At 41.6% G+C, this 22,331-nt stretch overlaps 1 protein-coding gene and 1 long non-coding RNA gene across 5 annotated transcripts in view; one reads left to right on the top strand and one right to left on the bottom strand.

Annotated features, from left to right (window-relative positions):
- LOC147011950 (uncharacterized) overlaps nucleotides 1-1,467 on the top strand; it is a 28,740-nt gene extending 27,273 nt beyond the window's left edge. The window contains exon 3 of the long non-coding RNA XR_015051835.1: nucleotides 143-1,467. This is a non-coding gene — a long non-coding RNA (uncharacterized LOC147011950). The remainder of the gene's footprint in view (nucleotides 1-142) is intronic.
- LOC147011949 (fibulin-5-like) overlaps nucleotides 1-22,331 on the bottom strand; it is a 93,108-nt gene that overhangs the window by 48,094 nt on the left and 22,683 nt on the right. The window contains exons 1-3 of one of the 4 annotated variants that reach the window (XM_085857768.1): nucleotides 6,217-6,549; nucleotides 1,569-1,644; nucleotides 1,351-1,399 (exon numbers count right to left, since the gene is read on the bottom strand). In XM_085857768.1, the coding sequence (XP_085713894.1) occupies nucleotides 1,351-1,399; nucleotides 1,569-1,643 (124 nt within the window). In that variant the 5' untranslated portion in view covers nucleotide 1,644; nucleotides 6,217-6,549. Of the gene's footprint in view, nucleotides 1-1,350; nucleotides 1,400-1,568; nucleotides 1,645-4,460; nucleotides 4,601-6,216; nucleotides 6,550-22,331 lie in introns of those variants that run through there. The other 3 variants (XM_085857767.1, XM_085857770.1, XM_085857769.1) reach the window with 3 other exon arrangements.

Raw genomic sequence — 22,331 nt, 5'->3', positions numbered from 1 at the left:
CTGCATTTAATTTTTCCTTTATTTTTTTTTCATTAATTTATATATTCATTTACGGATGCTTTCCTGTTGTGAGTTTCCTGTTTTTTTTCATTAATTTATATTTTCATTTACAGATGCTTTCCTGTTTTGGACATGTGCACAGGAGGGAAGCGGAGTATATCGGCAGAAGGATGTTGAATATGGAGCCGCCAGGCAGGAGGAGAAGAGGAAGGCCGAAGAAGAGGTTCATGGATGCGGTGAGGGCGGACATGCGGGTGGTTGGAGTGTCAATGGAAGATGTGGAGGATAGAGCAAAATGGAGACGGTTGATCCGCTGTGGCAACCCCGAACGGGAGCAGCTGAAAGAAGAAGAAGAGATTTCCGGATGCTTTCCGACGGTTCTGTGATTTTTTTGTTGTATCGACTTCGATGTCTGTCGACACACAAAATTACCGTGCTTCCATGTTGTCTCGGGTCACTCATCTGCATTTTTTTTTTCATTAAAAAGTTGTTTTTTTAATTTATTTTAATTTATGGATGATGTCTGATAATTCTGTGATTTTTTTTTCCAGTGTACTGGCTTCAATGTCCATCGGCAAGCAAAATTTCAGCTTTCTACGTCGGACACCGATCTTTAATTAATGTCACTCAGTGAGTCGGTCAGTCAGTCAGTCAGTAGTTAGAAAGAGCTTTGTGTGTTGGATATAGATATATCACTGATATACACACATATCCAGTATATACACACACACACACACACACACACACACACACACACACACACACACACACACACACACACACACACACACACACACACACACACACACACACACACACACACACACATCGTAAACTAGCACTTTTTGCCCTTGATAATCATCGAAGAAAAAAGAAGCTGTAAATTTGTATCGTGCTGGTAACTCCTGTGCAAAGCAACATCTCAACATGGCAGAGTAGTTGGGTATGTCAAAGATTGTGGTGAAGAGTGATCCCTTTACCTGCAAACAGTGTTGCGTGGCGAAACAGTATTGCATTATCTTAATTTATTTGGACCACTCCAGGAACATCTAGTGGTGATGAGGTGATCCATGATGTGAAAACTGAAATGGCTGTGTGATTGTCCTGAAGATTTATAGGTGCCTCTTGTATTAAGACGTGACTATACTGACGTGACAAATGTGTATGTGTGGGGGGAATGCCTTGAAATATAGGGTGAGTTTCATAAACTGAACTTCACTTTCTAAATTGAAAGAACAGAAATTGCAGGTTAATCTTGAACGACGTTCGTACTGCACGTAGTTAATACACGAGTTGAAAACTGTGGACTTTCTACTGACCATCCCCTGATGTGTTCCTGCTTGTTCTTACCCTTGCAGTTTCTTTGTTGAGCATCCCAGGTGTAACCTTCCATGCATTGCTGTAAGTACATGACACGGGAAACCAATTGATGGTTAAACAAGAACTTGTGTTCAACAAAAATGAAAAGAATAAAAATCCTTTTTGATAACACAATCACTTATTGTCCTTAAGTATGTTAATAAAAAGTTAATTGCCAGAGATGGTTTTTAAAAGATTCTTCAACTCACTGCATGATGAGGTACTTGGCTGAGGCAGAGGGACGGCGCCAACAGCAGCATCACGAGCGCAAGGAAGGTATGCATCCTACACGCAAATGTAACATCTCAACATGTATGCTAAACACACCAATAAGAGTTTATCACTTTGGACAAAGCACAATGCATGTGTTATACTCATTTAGTCATTTTATACAATTGTGTGAAAGCTCATTGTACTGCTAAACAACAACTTGCCCGGAAGTCAACAAAATGACAGTGAGGTGGAAGGGAATTAATGTAGATGAGATAGATGCGGATCGAAGTGATCATCTCATAGGAGGAGGAGGAGATTAGGACCATACTCTGTGCAGAGCGTTGGTGCTGCTTAAGCAGTCTCCTTGGCTATTGGGCACAATCTTGGACAGGTAAACACTCCAACACAGCATACCAGCATGCTGGCACTCATTTTGCCGACCTCGGAAGGAAGACAGGCCGAGTTAACCCCATCTGGTATTAATTATTCAACAGCTGAGCGGGATTTGAACTCAGGACTCTCGGATCCAAAGCCCACCACCCAAACAAGAGGCAACACCAGGCATAAAATGGGCAGATCTCGAAGTAAGTTTTTTTTGTGGAGTCGTGGATCCTCTTGGAACATTTTTTGATGAGTCCTCTCCAACTATTGGTAAATATGCAGAGCGCTATCCTACATTTTAGACCTACCATGAGATGACATCCACAGTGTGTGGAGGTACGATATGTGTGGAGTCCTATTGAAGTTGTCATAACATAACGGTCAATCTGCTTCATTCATTAATGTTGTCTCGGTTTATGAGGAGGCCATGATGTCTGTATGTCTACCTCCAATCATTCCTACTTCTTTCAACTGTAGAGCCACATTCCTTATGATTCTGTTTTCCCTTTTCGCCTTTCGATATGGCACCTCACAGTCTACTCACTTCATCACTGATGCCCCCTCAGTGACCTTTTTATGAACACTTTAGTGTTATCCCACCGATCATTTTTCTCCCCTCTACCCTTCTCACAGTTAATAACACATTTGCTAATTTGCTCTTCCACGAGCCTCAAATATATCTCCCTACATGAAAGAGCATATTGTGAAAAGCTTTGGAAGCTACAACTGTCTACAGTAAGAAAGCATGTCCTCAAGTTACTTTCAAGTGTAAAGTTTATTGGTAGGAGGAGCAGAATCGATAAGTTTGTTCTCCTAACCATGAAAGAAGGATCTTGCATCACCAGAATTCGGTACTTACAGTATTTTAGTCCTTTTTTCTGTTTCTGTCTTTTCAAAGCGAGAATCTCAGTTTTCCCTGCAATGGGAAAGTTTTCCAAAATCAATGGAATAGAAGTCATGCTTTTGTCTCTGAACTGTTTTGAAAAGGGGAAAAAACCTTTTGACCCACTACCCCACTCCTATGCTGTATAGCCTTGAGGCAAAAGGTTTCTATTATTCGCAGGCCAAACACGTCAAGATAGATATGCTGTTGAGCACCACATCCATCTTCCTCGTACGATGTCAGAATCTGAAGGGTACTCAGAAAGTATTTGGGTGAAAGGAACACATCCTTGCAGCATCCGTCTTCGATGTTGAAGTACTTTCTCCAGATCAGCTCGTTTATTTGTGAGCAACACCTCAACTGCTTGGCTAATAGCAGAGGGAAATGCATGCTCAGTAAATCAAGAAGGAGGAAAGTTTGACTGGGAATGGTACTAATAACAAAAAGATGGCGTTTCCACGGCAGTGTTGATGATTTCAGCAGATTGATGACAATGGATTGGCCTATTTAGCATTTGTATCTTAAACTGGGGGCTCATGATGCTTGGAACCCAGGTTCAAATTCCTTTTTTTGCTATATCTATTTCTCCATATGTCCTTGTCTTTCACATTGGAGTGGACTGGTGTCCACCAATCTTTGTCCTGCATGTGATTTAATACAAGCTCCACCATGAGCCTTAGATCATGGTAAGCAATGAGTAATTGTATCCTAGATTGTCTGATAAACGGCTGAGATATTTTCAATGTGATACAAGCAGTTTTCAAATGATGTAGCCACATTGTTGTCGGCCAAAAAAAAGCAGACACTTCTCTGAGAGATGTCAACATTCAGGGAGAGTGTAAATGAGAGGGTACCATTAACAGAAACTTTTTGCATGAATGGAGAAGTCTGTGAAGCATGGATGATCGCTGAGATTTATATCAGGTCAAAAACACATTCTTAGTCTGTTTCCTTGTGGATTCATGCGGTCCATTTCCCATGAAGATTGGAGGACCTTGACCACACTGATGAAAGCCTTGCGTGCAACTGCTTTTAGTGGAATTCCCAATGTGATGGGAAATCGGACTGATAACTGCCTCAAAACCTCATCACATCAAAAACATCAAAACCTCAAAAACTCATCACATCAAAACTCCACGATTTAAGGGGAAAGGGCTAACAATACACCATGGTGATCCGTCCCCAGTTGAAGTGATTATTGATACTCGAGGATGGTCGTGCCTGTCGTCTTGTATGAATAGTACTTCGTGACAATGTTTCCCTCTGACTGCTTTGCATATAACCAGACAATTGGAATCAAACAGATGGAGGACCAGCCACTCACTGATGGCTGTTAATGGCTCCTAATTGGGACTTCGTTAACTCCTTCCTCCTGAGACACTACCCTCCGAAAGTAAGCGTCTCTATTGATGACAATTACATTTATGCTGTGAATACTATCGACATTGTGGGCAATTCTGACAACTGTGAAGACCTTTTATTTTGGAGAGTACATATTACTATTACCTGCAAAACAATGGCATTAAGCTGCAACACAACACCATTGTACTTTCACATCAATAACAAGAACATTACGAGATAACGAATCAATCGAGATCGCTCACGATGAAGCAAACATTCTGACCTGATCAAACACCAAACAGGCCAATAATGAAGACCACTTCAGATTTAAAGTTGAGACTGAAATTGTTTGAATACAACCTGCAGGTTCCAGACTCAATGTGCTTTATCCCAAGCATCCACCGAGGTGTCAATGAGAGTCGAATAAGGAGTCACACCCACACAGACCTACATGAATTATTTTATTGAAATGCAACTTGGAACAACCCTCCACCCCCCCTTCCGTCCCACCCACCCCCACCCCCAACAGACGCACAGAGCTCGATTATATGGCACATAAAACCTTCACACAGGTTTTTTTTTTCTCAAACATCAATGATCCATTTACTTCGTCTGACTTGAATGGACTATACATTTACCGTGTAACATAAATATGTTGTGAATACCTGGACGCAAGAGACCTCTGCACCAAAAGAGCGTCACTTGGCATCACCGAAGGTGATGGACATGTCAGCATCATAAGAAAGACCTGCACTGTGATTGCTTGCAAGGCAGTCGAAAGAAAAAGGTGCTCAGAATGCTAAGGTTGTGCAGATCGCCAGATTACCATGGAATTGCCCACCATGATTTTTAAATATCTTTTTTGCAGCAATTTAGTATTATAACCTGGCTTCGTATTATTTATTTAATATCTCGACCTTGATCGATAGATACATGTAAATGCTTTGTACCAAGCAAATATCAAACAAGGCATTATTAAAATTACTCTTCAGGTAACCATTATATATAATCATAATTACGCAATCAGCATGTTTACTCACTTGTATTATAGAAATTCGAGAAAATAAGTCTTAGGCTATCCATCAATAACCTTTTTGCAAACTGGCACTTAAATTTTGAGGATTTACAAACTTGTACCTTCTTTCTGTAGAAATGTCAAAACACATGCCAGAAAATTTTCTTTGAACTTTTACAAACTTGTACTATCTTTTATCCAACTTTTACAAAATTGCACCATCTTTTATCCAACTTTTACAAGCTTGTACTAGTTTTTATCCAACTTTTACAAACCTCTGCTAACTTTTATGAACTTTTATCCAACTTTTACAAACCTACAATAAATTTTATGTAACTTTTACAAAGCTACACTAGTTTTTAATCTAACTTTTACAAACTTATACAAACTTCTATCCAACTTTTACAAACGTACGATAACTATTATTTGACTTTTACAAACCTACACTAACTTTTGTTTAACTTTTATAAACCTCCGTCAACTTTGATTTAACTTTAAAAAACCTCCACTAACTCTTATTTCACCTTCACAAACCTACACTAACTCTTATTAAACCTACACTAACTCTTATTTAACCTTCACAAACCTACATTAACTTTTATGTAACTTCTACAAATGTACACTAACTCTTATTTAACCTTTACAAACATACACTAACTTATATTTAACTTTTACAAACCTGCACTAACTCTTGTTTAACCTTTACAAACATACACTAACTTTTATAAACCTCCACTAACTTTTATAAACCTGCTCTAACTTTTACAAACCTGCTCTAACTTTTTCCAAATTTTACAAAATTATCCCAAACTCATGCTACTTATCAAACTTTACAAACTTGTAACAAATTTTTATTGAAGAGTTTGAGTGTATTATCATAATACAAGATGTATAGCTTATGACAGATATGACCAATTGTTAATTGGGATATTGAAAGCAGAAAACAGAATGCCTCGTAATTAAGGCGTGAACACATGCAATCTCAAAGCGTTTATTGAATCCGAGGAGACTGCGGCACACTCACCTGAAACGTTGATCTTTTAATTAAACTCCTTGGGTTCTGATGTCTCGTCAGATGCTCTCCCCTTGTGGGGTAGGGGAGGGGGGATGGGGAGGTTTTGATGCAGTCTCAAGCAAATACAGACGCAAACCTTAGCTAGTAGCGTACAGGCAGGGCTCGGGGACGGGCTGAGTGAGTAGTCGGGTTAGGTTGGGGGCTCAATCGTGCTGGAGGGGGAACGCCTCGGGGTTGCGAGTTATATAGGGCAAGTCCCCCGCCCGCTGCCCATCTGGTGGCGCTTTATTTCATGGTGAGGCCTTCGCAATAGGAATTTCTGCGGTGGCCAAGGACAGCACACGGTAAACTTAGCTGATTTAACGACAGCTAATACACACCACTTTGCCTCCTCCTCATCCCACCCCAACCTCATTGCCGGCACTTCGTCTGCAGGCTCAAGCAATGGCGCTTTATGGGTTTACGGTGGGCGGTGAGTCTTTACCGAACGAGCTCTGAAAGAGACAGTCACAGCACGTGAACAATGAGAAAACCATGCAGTTCTCGTGCTCTTGGACAATCGTGTACCCTGGACGTGAATCATACCTCCTATCCAGCCAAAGGATGCTCGACCGTATTCCATTTGCTGGGAATACTGCAATGTTACTCCATTGGTAAAAAAAAAAAAAAGAAAAAAAAAGGTGTACCTGGAGGGTTAAAAATTGGAAATTGGCATATCCTCAAGGTTTATCTGTTGTAATTGCATCATTTATTGCAACATTAAAAGAGGTCATGATCGAAGCTTGACCCCATTATTCGAAGATCTTAACCAGCAATTAAAACTTTCAATCTGATTCGTTCACCTCGACCGATCTGAATGCTTTTGGATGGATGACTCCCAAAATGCAAACACGTGTTACAGTACAAGCTCTCGCACTGTGCAAGTACACGTGTTAATGTGTCTCGTGCTGCCCCCCCCCGGGGGGGGGGTCCTTTTCTTGCCGAAGCGCGCTTTTACGGTCGAGCCGCGGACCAGCCCTGGCACAGACCGCACGGCATGCAGACAACAGAACCATTGAACGAATGTCGCAGCATTTGCTTTTGAAAGGGACCATTTTGGCCAGAGTTTTGTGCTCGGGTTCCTGATGGGAAAGTGAAACGAACATACTTGGGCTCCACCCATCTCACCGAGCCCCTGAAATCAACGCTGTTCTCTTCTGGGAGATCTCGTTGAACCTTCCCCAATTGCATATAACCCCCTCGGTCCACACCCTAATGGGTTCACCGCCGCAGGAACCGTGCACATGTCTGCTAAAAGTTTCATTGTCTTTCCACCTTGTTCACATGTACTTACATTATATATGTATATATATATATATATATATATATATATATCTATACATATATATATATATATTTGTGTATATTGTATATTAATTTAAATTGAATACGCCAATGCATGCAGATCCACATTTGCTCCTTTGAGGGTTAATGGTGCGTTCCAAAAGGGGACGGTTTCGGATAATTTACACTTTTCACTTCGTCGCGGAAGAAACTGCCTTTGTTGGAAACTTTTTCGAGTTTCCTTGGCAATGGTTTTCTCACGACCAATAGTCCCAACTCATGGGGTACCAATGACGTCCTTTCCTTTTTCCGCACACATTGAATCATTTCGTTTCATTGTATTTGGTGAACTGAGTCGTAAATGTCTCACGTGAATCCAGGAGAAACCTAGAACGGCGCTCGGTAGAGCACGCACCTCAAAATCGACCTTAACCAGAATCTAATTGGCTAGTTCTTATCCAGATAGAAGAGGGAAGGAAACAATATCTCCTTCACAAGTCATCCACCCAGTTTTGTCATAATCTGTCCAGAACTTTTTGAAATATTGTTGCATTTGATCACCGATTCCTTCCAAACCTCCTTCTTCATCAATCTCTGTAATCCCTCTCCTCATCTCTTTTAAATGGTTCCTTCCCCCCATTTTCCTCCAGCACAACCATCATACAACGCAACATGTCTTAACAGTGCATACATTACGTCACAGCAACACCTTCAATCAAAGCCATGATTAGCGCTGCCATCCCCGACGCAGCACGAAACGGCAGGTAAGGAACGTGACGTCACACTGTGGAAAAGGACAGCCAACGCGAGAGGGTCAAAGGGTGCCACAACCACCTACCCCCCCTCCACACCCCCTCTGCAAAGCCCTGCCTCACCTAAGGCCCATAAAAGCCCCAACGATCCACTAACTCGCGCACCAAGGGATTGAAAAGGGACCCAGAGCTGCCTGCCTTACTACCTGTCTGTGTTGAGCCAGAGAACAGAGCAAGACGAGTTGTGTGAGGCAAAGTTTCCAAGGGCGAATGGCAGCTCAAGATCCTTGGGGCACAGCGGCTATGTAATGAAACACAAACTTTCCGACATTCTAATTCATCTACTTGAGACGCACAAGAGAGCACTAAAAGAGCAATCAGCAATTACCCTCTTGACCCATCTGGGCGAGGGACTGATACGCACATCACACTTTTCCTCAACTGCCGCCGCTGCACACGCCGCACCTCTCCTGACATACCGCATCCACACACCAACTGCATTCCCTTCCTTCCCTTCCCCTCCCTTCCCTCCACTTTGGGACCAACATAAGTCCACTGACTTGCATCTGGTGAGCGAGCGGCCACAACCACGCCTCAAACTTCTTTCTCACTTTCTAATTTCCCTGGAGTGAGTGAGGAAATGCCTGTCCTGTGTTTGGATATGTTATTAATATGTAAGGGGTTCTTTCGTGCTTAGGGGTTAAGTTCTGTTCTTTGTGTCACTGCATTCTGTACATAGTTGTGACTATCACCTGTAAATGAGTGTCCTTCCTGAATCCTTTATAAACTGTTTCCAACCTGCTCGATTGTCTGTTTCCCCATTGGTTCGACATCGCGTCCATAATAAATAGACGGGAAGTTGTACCCCATTGATTTATTGTGCTAGATATCTGACATCCCACCTGTGGTTTGTTTGGTGGTATGTAAGAAGTAGATGAAGGTGAGAAGTCGAGAGCACTGTTCCCCAGTTGGGATAACTAAATCAGCGGGAAGGTAACGCGATAATTGGGCATGAGGACCCTACCAGATTTAGTTGCCTCAACCAGCATCCGTGGTTACTCAGCAACCCGTCAGGTCGTGGAGTTGTCCGTGATTTGTCAGATTCAGGGTCGGAGGTCGGGAAGAGGGTCTGAGCAACCCCCTCTTGAACCGCACTTCCCCAGAAACCGTAACGATATTATGCTATATCCTGTTTTTCACCCTATCTCTCAATTATGTAGAATCACTTCAAAAAAACTAGAAGGGCACTCAGTAGAGCGCATACCTCTACCACGTAATACATGATCCACGAGAACATATCGGGCCCAATACATTTTTGAAATATCATGCCAGACATCGTTTTTGGCCCTATCTCTCAATGGTAAAGAATCACTTCAAAAATTACATAATTCTTGTACCCAGATCCGGATTCGGATTTTCACCAAAATCGAGCAAATTTGTCTTTGCGACACACCCAACCTGTCTACCAAGTTTTGTCCGAATACGTCCACAAATTTTTGAGATATCGTGCTATATCTCTCTATTTTTTTTGGAGCCCTATCTTTTTTGAGATATTTTTAGCCCTATCTCTCAATGGTGAAGAATCACTGAAAAAATTCTAGTAGTCGGATCCGGATCCGGATCTTCACCAAATGTCATCAGTTCATCCTTGTTGCACATCCAACCTGTCCACCAAGTTTCGTCCAACTCTGTCCAAAACCTTTTGAGATATCCTGCCCACAGACAAACAGACAGAAAAACAGAAAGACGGATAAACATCCAGACAGAAAAACAGGGGTGAAAACATAACCTCCGTTCACCTTCGTAACCTCCGGAGGTAATAATGGGAGATTAATAAAGGTCTCAACATGTTCTCTTCAAGGAGCAGGACCAGTCTTCAGTCTCTTCTTTTCTTTTCTCTCTAATTTTTTTTTTTTTTTTGTTCTAGGTTCATGGAAGACCAAGGTGATGGGGGATAGATGGCAACGCACTGAAATTGGAAGAACACGTGAACGTAATGGGGGTGGGCAAGCAAAAGGAGGGACAAGAGGGAAGGAAACATAATATAACCTATAAATAGGTTGGTAAAGGTGGGAGAGGGTTAATGGGGGTAAAAAAATGTCCACGAGGATGTGTGTGACCTGGAAGTACTGGGGTGGGACAAAGGTACGTAAGAGGAGAGAGAGGACAAGACCTGAGGAGAGGTGTTAATAAACAGAGGTGTGTGTGTGTGTGTGTGTGTGTGTGTGTGTGTGTGTGTGTGTGTGTGTGTGTGTGTGTTTTAATTATTGTAATTACTTGGGTTATTAATTTTGAATGTATGATGTATCGATATATCGATTCCATTTTAGAGAATGTGTTTTGTGTATTTCTTGTACAGGAGTGCTTTGCCGTTTGTGGTTTTCACCTTCACGGATTCGCTCTATCGCGATGAACTTAATGGGGCAAGGTTTGCGGATTGCGGTCATTGCTCTCGAATAATCGCATTTTGGCAAACTATTTACCACATTTATTCACTTCATCAACACGGGCCGTCAACCCAATAACCCCCCTCAAACCCCACAACATCATCATCACAATCATCTCCATCATCATCTCCATCAACTCATCTTTATCGTCGCCATCATCAACATCGCCATCGCATTATTAGATCAAGTTTATCATCATTATTATTATTATTAAAGGTAAGTTTCATGATCTTAATAACTCAAGAAAATAAACTTTATTTTCTGTTCTTAACAACTGAATGCCTGCTGTTGGCTTGATGGTTAGGGTGGCGGGCTTTGGATCTGAGGGTCCTGAGTTCAAATCCCGCTCAGCTGTTGAATTAATACCAGGTGGGGTTAACTCGGCCTGTCATCCTTCCGAGGTCGGCAAAATGAGTGCCAGCTTGCTGGTATACTGTGTCAGAGTGGGGATCTGTCCAGGATTGTGTCCAATAGCCATGGAGACTGCTTAAGCAGCACCAACGCTCTGCACAGAGTATGGTCCCAATCTCCTCTCCTCTTAATAACTCCTTTATTCATGAAAATAAGTAACACATAAACAATGTACAAGCATGTTAATTAAGGGTACGGTTTGGCAATTGACAAAAAGTAGTGAGAAATTTTAAACTTTCATTGTTTAACCCCCTTTTCCCCTATTCTCCTGAAGTTTGCACATTGCGGATTTGCGGTTCACAGCGATTTTCAAGGATGTAACCCCCGCAAACTGCAAGGCCCTCCTGTATATGATTACAGCATACTTGTCTTATACACTATTGTCTTTTTTTCTTCTGGATCTTCCCGTTCAGTAGCTGAAGGATGTCTCAGTCGCAGGATTTCCATGTATTGTTTAACTGTCACAGCTCATGCAGAGTGACCGGTTTCTCCCCATGGGAAACCAGGCCCGACCTGGAAGTGGTTACCACCAGGGTGTCATCCATTGTTTTCTAACCATGAATGAATGTTCCATTTACAATACAAGTGAATACCCAATCCTTGCGGAAGTGAGAGGATTTCTTTTCACAATTGGCATCGTTTCTCCCCCCGCAATACCCACTCCCCGCGGCAGGGGTCAGTGGTTCAACCACTTTCATGATTCCATGTTTGCAGGTTAAAATTGCAAGTCGTCTCCCCACACTCGCGAGGGAAGGGGAGGGAGGGGATATTTATGTAATGCCTGACTCGACCCTGGTACCCTAAGCACGAATGCAAAATTTAGTGGAGGTCAGCCGAGCCATTCTCAATTGTATAAGGAACAGACATACAGACATTGCCTTATTTTATTAGTAGGATTAACAAGCAAGATAAGTTGGGAGTGTGCACAACATGAAGTTTTGTTGTCCAATAGTGCCATCTACTGTCTACGAAGATGGACACACCTGGGGAAGACATTGATGACATCATGCATTGGTGAAGTCCCACCTTTCTGGCCACACGGGCATAAAAAATGATCTCCATGAGGGGACCTGAGGGAAGCCAGTGGCAGCAGAGAGGACCAGGTGGGAGGAGAGGAGGGTGCAACACGGAGCATGCTTGTTTTCAGTGAGGAGTAACGACAACGACTACAGTTAAACATGGTTGAATGTGAGAATGGGTTGGATGATTCGATCCCTCAAGGCAGCACCCGAAGCAAGACTCAGGTGTTCCTTAAACACAGTCGTTTCTTTTCTGCTTCTTTTTCTTTTGTATGCAGTACTTGGTTGTGAGTAGCATTATTGGTTGAGGCATGCGACGATGCCGCTAATGCAGTGCCCCCAGGTATTCGGTTGGAGCAGGAATTTGTAATTTGTTCAGGGTGCCGGTGATGACTCACGTACTCATCAGGAAGAACACCGTTGGATCTATAACATTCCTCAATTAATGCTGGCAGACGGGACATCTGGCTTAGCGTCCATCCGAGGGACAGCACAAATATTGATGTCTCGTCCTGCCTACGAGATATCAGGATGACAGTTTGTAGCTGGGTCCAGATTCAAACTCAGGCTGGACAACTCAGAGGCGAGTGTGTGTACCTCTCGTGCCAAGGGCCCTCGGCCATCCTGCCAGTCCGTGGCCTTTTGTTTTGTGGCACTAATGGTGAAGTGCTCACAGGCCGTCACTGAGTGTGAGAACAAAACTACAGTATATATCAGAGAAACTGCAAGCTTCCATTGAAGGTGAGGTTTCACTCAACAAGCTTTTCCAGGTGTAAGAAAGGACTAATCATTGAAACAGGTATTCATGTCTATGTATGTGATGTGTTGCATACTCATTTATCTGTGCAGAGATCGAGACACGATAAAATACTGTTAGAATTGATTATTCATTGAAGTGAAAAGTTTGTGATTGTTTCATTTTATATTTCGTCATGCATATGGTAAATGGTAGATGGTTGAGCTTACATTAAGTAGACTAGCTGAAGTGTCCATCTACGACGGGTCCCCATAAATATTCTCTTTCAGCTCAAATTTGAGATCAAATCCGATCTTTTCCGCAGCAGCAGACAGGGAAGCCTCTGTCGTCTGCCTATCAGTGGAATGTGGAATTATACAGTACAGCATAATGTGAACTCATCTGTGAAGAAAAAGATGGTTTGGGTTTCCAGAATATCGGAGAGGTAACTGACATCTACCAGGAACAGGACTCTGCCTAAGATGCTGCCTTTGTGCACTACAACCTCCACTGGGAAAGGTGATGTAAGGATTTGGTTGAAAGCTAAACACTGACTGGAGGGGGTGGGGGGTGGAGGAAGTCAGTCAGCCATGAAAGAAGGTTGCCTTGTATTCCACACGCAGAAATCTTGACAAATAGAGCAGGGTTCCAGATGACAAGTCATGTTTCTATGGAAGACCAAGTCATGATCTATTGACGACCAAGTCATGGTCTGTTGACGACAAAGTCATGGTTCTATGGACAACCAAGTCATGATCTATTGATGACCAAGTCCTGGTTAGATATTGAACAAGTCATGCTTGGATCTATGGATGCCAAACTCATGGTTCTATTGATGACCACGGCATGGTTCATGGTTCTTCCATCCATCCATCGGGATCATACTCTGTGCAGAGCGTTGGTGCTGCCGAAGCAGTCTCCAGGGCATAATCCTGGACAGGTCACCACTCTGACACAGGATACCAGCAGGCTTGCACTCATTTTGCCAACCTCGGAAGGATGACAGGCAGAGTCAACCCCACCTGGTATTAATTCAACAGCCAAGTGGGATTTGAACTCGTGATCCTATGATCCTAAGCCCACCACCCTAACCATTGAGCCAACACCAAGCATATGGTTCTTGCACAGCCGTAATACACTTATCAGTGTCATTGCACACTTTCTGCTGCCAGAACATTGTGCAGGAAGAGAACTACAAAAAACATTAAAGAATCATCTACATATGATGTATATGAAAATTATGGAAATTTGTCTTGACTTCATTTGTAAGGAATATTTATTTGTAAATACACGTTTATTTGAAAGGATTATTTATTTGGAGATAGACATTTATTTGTGATTATTTATTTGTCGATAGACATTTATTTGTAAGGATTATTTATTTGTAAATAGACATTTATTTGTGATTATTTATTTGTAGATACATTTATTTGTAAGGATTATTTATTTGTAAATAGACATTTATTTGGAAGGATTATTTATGTGTACATAGATGTTTATTTGTGAGGATTATTTATTTGTTGATGTACATTTATTTGTGATTATTTATTTGTAGATAGACATTTATTTGTGATTATTTATTTGTAGATAGACATTTATTTGTGAGGATTATTTATTTGTAGATAGACCTTTATTTTCAAGGATTATTTATTTGTAGATAGACGTGTGTTTGTAGATAGCCGTTTATTTGTGAGGATGATTTATTTGTGGATAGACGTTTATTTGTAAGGATTATTTATTTATAGACAGACGTTTATTTGTAAGGATTATTTATTTCTAAATAGAAATTTATTTGTGCTTATTTATTTGTAGATAGACATTTGTTTGTGAGAATTATTTATTTCTAAATAGACATTTATTTGTGATTATTTATTTGTAAATAGACATTTATTTGTGATTATTTATTTGTAAGGATTATTTATTTGGAGATAGACATTTATTTGTGATTATTTATTTGTAGATCGACGTTTATTTGTGAGGATTATTTATTTGTAAATAGACATTTATTTGTAGATCGACCTTTATTTGTAGATATCCGTTTATTTGTAGATAGACGTGTATTTGTGAGGATGATTTGTCGAACTAAATGGTGAATTAAGACCCCAGCAAGCTGACAGAGGGCTGGCCAAGGATGATGCCTTGATAAAGGATAATTAAATAAGGCCGTTAATTATTTTCAAAAGGGGTGTTTCAATTAACCCAAACACCCAATTTTCATCCATGCACCACCCTGGAGTTCCCTTAGTATGCTGCCAAAATTTCAGGCTGCGATGTTTCATGGTTTTTGTAGTTATGGAGGACACACACATACACACACACACACACACACACACACACACACACACACACACACACACACACACACACACACACACACACACACACACACACACACACACACACACACACACACAGGTATGGACTCGCAAATACAACTTGTCACTGCACTGACTGGAATTGAGAAGGGGGGGGGGTTGGAGAAAGAGGGAGGGGAGGGATAGAGGAAGGATAGAGCAGAGAGAGACAGGAGTGAGAGAGGAAGGAGAGAGGATGGAGGGAAAGAAGGGAGGGAGGACAGAGGGGAAGGAGGGAAGGAGGAGGAAGGAGGGAGGTGGGGGAGCTGTGAGGGGTGAAGAAGGGGGGAGCTAGGAAGGGGGTAAGAGCGAGGAAGGGGGTGGTGGGAAGAGCGACGCCTCACCAAACATCACGATGCACTCTGGGCGGGGGGGGGTGGGCGCAAGGAGGAAGGGGGAGAGAGGGGAGGTGGGGAGGGAGAGGGGGTTTGGGAGGAGGTAAGCGTGAAGGGAGGGGTTCTCGACTTGTGTTTGGTAATGGGACTTGTGGAGAAGGAGAGAGAAACATATGGGAGAGAGAAAGATATGGGAGAGAGAAAGATATGGGAGAGAGAGAAAGATATGGGAGAGAGAGAAAGATATGGGAGAGAGAGAAAGATATGGGAGAGAGAGAAAGAGAGAGAGAGAATGGTTATTACAGGATTGAACTAAATGCGGTACTTTAAAACAGCATTTTAGCACAGCGTGCAGAGACTGCTGGGAGATGTCCATGGGGGGGGGGGTGGAAAGGGGAGGGGTAAGCGTGAGGGGAGGTGGAGGGAAGACAGCATGATGGATTATTTATAATCTCAACATGTATTTTTTTCAACATGTATAGTAAGTTTATAATGGATGTAGTTTCTGAGTTTAATGTGAATTTTCATTTTCATTTCGAAACCTTCGTCAGGCAGATGTGATTTCCCCGAGTGGAATTGTGAATTTTGTCATGTTTCAGTGATTAACATAATTATATTGTATTGCCATAGACTTTATTTCATCTTGTGTCTTCAACATTTCTTATTTTTTTGGTCCAGGAGCCAAAATCAGTATCAGGTAAAAAAAAAATTTTCGGGACAAAAAAAAATTGACATTTTTGGACAAAAAAGCTATAATTTGTTATTTTACCCTAAATACATTTTACTTTTTTTTTTATAATTATTCTTGTATATCAATTTTCTGACCATAACTAGAAACAATTAGAATGCAGAAAAACATATATTTACAAATTAAAATATCAATCTTTACAATTTTCTCATTTTCTCCAAAGCCGGGTGGCGGCCATATTGGATTTCCATGATTTCAGTACTTCCCCCCCCCCCCCGGAGCCCTTAGGACTTTTTTCTGTCACTGAGGACATATCCAGGAATCAAAATCTGTTGAGTTTGCTTTTGTTGCAATTTGTGGGAGGTTGACCAAATATTTCTGCTAAAATGCCTGTACTAATAGGTTCTCGACGAGTAGAGCCATATAGATAAAGGTTTGGGAAAGGTGGGGAAAAGTCAGAGGTGGGTATGGGAGGGTTTTTTTTTCCAAACTTTTTGTGAGGCACAGGAGGTGTGTAGTACCTATTTTAGCACGCTGTCCACTTTGCGACATGATCTAATGCCAACCTCTGATGCAAGAGCAGTGGCACTTAGCCACCTATCATTGGTGACATTCTTCAAGTGGCACACTTTCGTTCTTGCATTGTTTATGAACTGCTGAATGAAAGCATTTTCTCCTTCATTGTCTTCAAATAAACTGTTGTGAAACAGTGGCTCGTTGAAGAACATGGGTTCAGTGTAGGTCGAGGGGTCACGATAGCAGCCGAAAGCTTGCCATGCATTGAGTAGGCTTCCGTGAAAAGCAGGTAACCCAGATAAATCTATCTTGGTTGAGTCCATCAAGAACAACTCTTGTGCAAAGTTCAATTTTCCAGCTTGTCGGAAGATGCAACTGGTGAGTTGTCTCCAGACCAAACAGGGTTCATACAAGAAGTGCCATACTGTTCGCAGCCGGAAAGCCATTATGTGGCACTTGACATTCACAAGTCCTTGGCCACCTTGAACCACTGGTAAGGTCAGGATTTCCGGTCGCAGCCAATGCTTTCCAGACCAGAAGAAACGAGTGATGCATTTCTGTACATTGTCCACGATGTCTGCAGGTGGCTGTAGGACAAGAACCTTGTACCATAACGTTGAGGTGACCAGACTGTTGATGACTAGTACCCTGCCTTGGTAGGACAGTTGGCAGAGTAAACTCTTCCATTTCAGTAAAATTAGTTCCATGCGTGCCAACAAATCTTCCCAGTTATACCTCACAAAATCGCCCCGACCGAGAAACACTCCCAAGAACTTGATTCCGTCACTTTTCCAAGAAATATTGCCAGGGAGACAAGGAGGGAGAGGGAAAGGGGGCGGGGGGGGGGGTGGATAAGGGATAGGTAGAGGGTTGGAGCCACAATGCTTCTGCTTTAGCCCAATTTATTCTGGCTGATGATGCTTTACGAAAGAGATCCAAGGTACTCGTCATCTTAACAATGTCTTCTGCACGATTTATGCAGACACAGATGTCATCTGCATAGGCAATGCTTTTTAAGGGATTAGTTCCCATAGTGACACCAGATAAGGATTTAAGAAGGGTCCAAGAGAAAGAGGATACAATATTCCTGAAAGAGGGCAGCCCTGCCTTTCCCCCACTCCCAACCCCAAAGGGGGGGGGGTACAAGTTCATTGTTTATTTTTTAAATGGCCATTATGTTTGAATAACATAACTGTATATGTGATAGAAAGAGGGGGCCAAAACCAAAATATTTTAAAACTTCAAAAAGGTATGTGTGAGAAACAGTCAAATGCTTTCTCCTGGTTCAAAAAGACCAGGCCACAACTTCCATGATTAATCTCACAAATATCAATTATATCTCGAAATACAGAGATACTATCCTGGATATTACGCCTGGGGACACAGTATGTATAATATGTTGGTCCATGGTCCATATGTATAATATCTTTTAGTAGAGGTGAAATATGTAAGGCCAAAGCTTTTGAGATGATTTTATAGTCTGTACACAGCAGGGACATTTGCCTCCACTGTGAGATGAGCAAGGGATTCCCTTTTTTAGGAATCAAAGTAAGTACAGCTCTTCTGCAACTTATTGGGAGTTCATTCTTCTCCAGGCTCTATTGGAAGACCAGAAGCAATTCAGGTCCAATCAGGTCCCAGAATTTTTTGAATAACTCTGCTGGTAGACCATCCAGCCCAGGTGATTTCCCTCCATTCAGGCTCTTAAGGGCAGCAGAAAGTTCCTCGAGTGTGAGTGGTGATTCTAAATCCAACTTTTGCTTGGGGGATAGAACACTGATACCATCCGCCAATTGAGAAACCAGTTTTAAATTAACAACTTTTGCCTGGTAAAGTTTAGAAAAGAAAAGTTTTGCGTCGTTCTTAATTTCTACTGGATTAGTAGTGACCGAGTTATCAGGACGTTTTAAAGCAGTGATTAAAGGTCCCATGACACTCAAAACTTTCTGGTTATTTATATATGAACTTGACCTTCCGAGTGAAGAAATCACCCATGTTTCTTTTTTAAAATCAAAAATGGGATAATTAGACCAATATTTCGAACATTTCTGGTGCTTTTCACAACTTGCAATGCCCCGCCCCTGAACAAAGTTGACTTCAGCGAACCGCAGCGTTGACGTCATCTGCAGAAACTCGCACAGAGTGGATTGACTCGAGATGTCGTGCACCGTATAAAGTATGTACAAATGCATTGTGCACATGTGTTTGCTATCTCACTGATAGTCTTAATTCCTGTGATTGTTTCGTGGAAAAAAAATTCTGCTTCTGAGTCATGTATGCACAACAATCACAAGGCAATTATTTATCCCTTTTCTACCTTGTCGTAGTCATGTACAAATCCAATACATGTATGCACAATAAAGGGCTATACCATGTCCACAAAATATTAAATGTGACTGTTGAACGTTTCCATTAAAAAAGAAACTTGCAGGGACATACAAGTAAAATACCAAAGATTAATATTGCATCATTTCAAGGCACAAGGAGATAGTTTTAAAATCAAAGTGAAAAACCTGCATCCACATTTTGCAGCTTATTGAATTGTTAGTTGAAACCAGCCTGCTGGGATAGGTACGATTCCACATACATGCAAGCCAGGTATGGCTGCACTCGACATACATGGCTCTATTCCAAAGTGAAGGTACTGCTTCCATTGGCTTGCTATTCATTAACAATTAGCCAAAATGCTGTAATAAATTAACAGGGAAAATTATGTTGGCACAACTATGAAAGACAAATTTATCTGTCCTATTACATGGCCTCATAGCCTCGGGACTCTTACGCATTGACGTATACAAGTTACTTGTCAACTCTAGAGTCTAGACTCGTCCGATAAATCCGTCGTCCATCCGACTAGTCCGATAAATCTGACGTATTGTAGCTTTCTTTTATTAATTATTCTCTTTTCTTCATCGTTTTCTACTGGCGCTACATGACGACAGTAGGAATAAAATAAATAAAAATGCAACAGAACATCAGATTTATCGGATTACTCTAGACAATTGTGTCGCAAGGTGTGTTCTGCACACAAGTTTTCATCATATCCGGACAGTGAGATTGCTTCGTTTTATGCGCGGAGAGATACGGCCCATGACATGGGCTGGCCTTGCTTGCGATTCATTCGCCACTGTGCAACATGTCCGCTGCGCTGCACTGCGCTGGTCACGTCACGTCACTAAAATATTTCTGATATCGAACAGTATGCAAGTCGAATTTCCATTATTGAATTACGAATAGGATTTTGTCTAACCAGTTGTTATTGTCAAGTCTTCCTTCGATGTCCTCCGGATCATAATGAACGCTGGGAATTTCAGCCATTTTTCTCTGCTTGTCCTGCTTCGGGCTCGAACTGCTAAGGCCGTACTTCATTTCCAGCTGCCTGAACTTCACCTCCCATGACTACGTTATCCGACAATTCTCCATCTGATTCAGACCAAAATCCTTCATTTCTCACACACTCACCGTCGTTACCAGACAAATCAAAGTCCATGTCATCCATTATTCAACACCAAATGTTTGATTTTTTTAAAGCAGAAATAAACGAAGCGATTGAGTCGATCAATCGAATGTGGAAACACACAGAAAGCCAATAGAATCACGTAGACCACCAACCCGAGTAATTTACGTGCAGCCTTTGTCATCCTGCAGTTGACGTCATGTGGGTTACGCCCCTTTCAGTAGAATTTTTAGGGGCATTCCCGAAGAGGTTTGTTTTTTTAATTTTACATTTTACAGAACGAGTATTGTGAAAAAAACATTGTCAGATCTGAAATCACGATGGAAAACTCCTACAGGACATATGTGTATATATATATATATATATATATATATATATATATATATATATATATATATATATATATATATATATATATATATATGCAATTTCAGTACTTTTGGGTGTCATGGGACCTTTAAGGAATGAGGCGATTTTGATTCAGTCAAAAAAAACCAGGTTGGGTTATCTAAGAGATGAAGGTGTTGAAAGCGTAATCTCGTTAACACTCCTTGGGTATGGTTGGTGATTATACTATTGAGAAGAGACTTTTTCTCATGCAGTCTTAGTTTTTGTTGGGGGGCAGGGTGGGTTTTTAAGTTGCTTTGAATTTGTAGAATTTCTTTCTCCAGTTCCGCTTTTATTCTGCGTTCTACTTGTGTATTTAAAGAGCAGAAATGTTGACAGAAATTTCGAATTTGGACCTTTATGTTGTCCCACCATAACCGCTGGTCTTTAAATTGGGGCTTAGCACCTACTAAATTGGACCATACACTTTGAAAGGCACTATTAAAAGAGGGGTTGTTTAATATGGAGATGTTAAGTTTCCAAAAAGAGTGGCGATTTGGAGACGACCCGATTCGGTAGCACATGGGGATAAGGTGATGGTCCGAGAAACCAGATGGAGAAATTCTCGTGGTAGGTAAGAGATTAATAAGGGGTGAGTTTATGTAAAATCTATCCAGCCGGGCAAGGGCCACCTGATTGTTGGCAACTTTACTCCAAGTAAACTGATGGGTGTTTGGATTTTGTATCCACCATATGTCTTGAAGACTAAAATCCCTTATTATGTCAGACAGCAGTCTGGCTGATCCGGGGTGAGGCTCTGCACCATTCCGATCACATGCGGGCTGAAGGGTGCAATTGAAATCACCTCCCATTACGATACACTTTTGCAAATCTAATTGCCTCATGTCGAGTCGTAACCTTTTGAAGAAACTTCGGCAGTCTGTGCCCTTTGAAGGAGCATAGACATTTATTAAAGTAAATTCGATGTTATTGTCAACAAAATCCAGGGAAGCAAGGTAACCTGGGATTATTTCCTGAAATGAACGTTGTAGAGGGCAAAAGTACGGACTAAGCAGAAAAGCAACTCCAGCTGTGCGAGAGTTGAAATCACTGAAATAGCCGGTCTTTTTCATCATTCTATTCCAAACACTGTGCGATGCTGGAGTAGAGTGGGTTTCTTGTAACAAAAAAGCTACATATAATTTTTGTTGTTTAATGAGGTTGACTACTTGGAGCATCCTAGACTGGCTTGCTCCACCATTTATGTTTCGGCTGCCAAAGATCGCCATAGTGATGAAGAGGTGGCAAGCAAAGAAGTGCACGCAGGTCATCATTTCATTTCCATTTCAGCTTTAACAATGTGCTTTTTAAGCCTACTACACTGTGGTTCAGTGAAATGGTAATCATTAGGTCGACGAATGATTTTTTTGCTGTTTCAATAAAACCATGCAAGTTAGAAAAATATTCCTTTATATCCATATGTCTTTTCCTGAAAGTATGATTTAGGAATTTAAGGATTTGCGATGGTGAAACATTAGGAGTACCGTTTGTAGGGAATTCTTCGATGTTATCTGGTTCTCCTTCTGACATGTCAGAAGCACTATCTGGAAAATTTTCAATTTCTAATTCACAAACTGTGTTTATATTCTGTAGTATACAGGTATCAGGTTGTTCTGTTTTCGACGTGGAGGGGAGGGGTGAGGGAGGCTCTGATTCCACTTTGAGTAATGTAGAGGGGGGAGGGGAGATGGAGTGAGGG

The sequence above is a fragment of the Eptatretus burgeri genome, chromosome 15 (assembly GCF_056783735.1).
Source record: "Eptatretus burgeri isolate ZD-2024b chromosome 15, Ebu_testis_v1, whole genome shotgun sequence".
Classification (NCBI taxonomy): Eukaryota; Metazoa; Chordata; class Myxini; order Myxiniformes; family Myxinidae; genus Eptatretus; species Eptatretus burgeri.
This window is presented reverse-complemented; position numbering and strand designations above follow the sequence as displayed.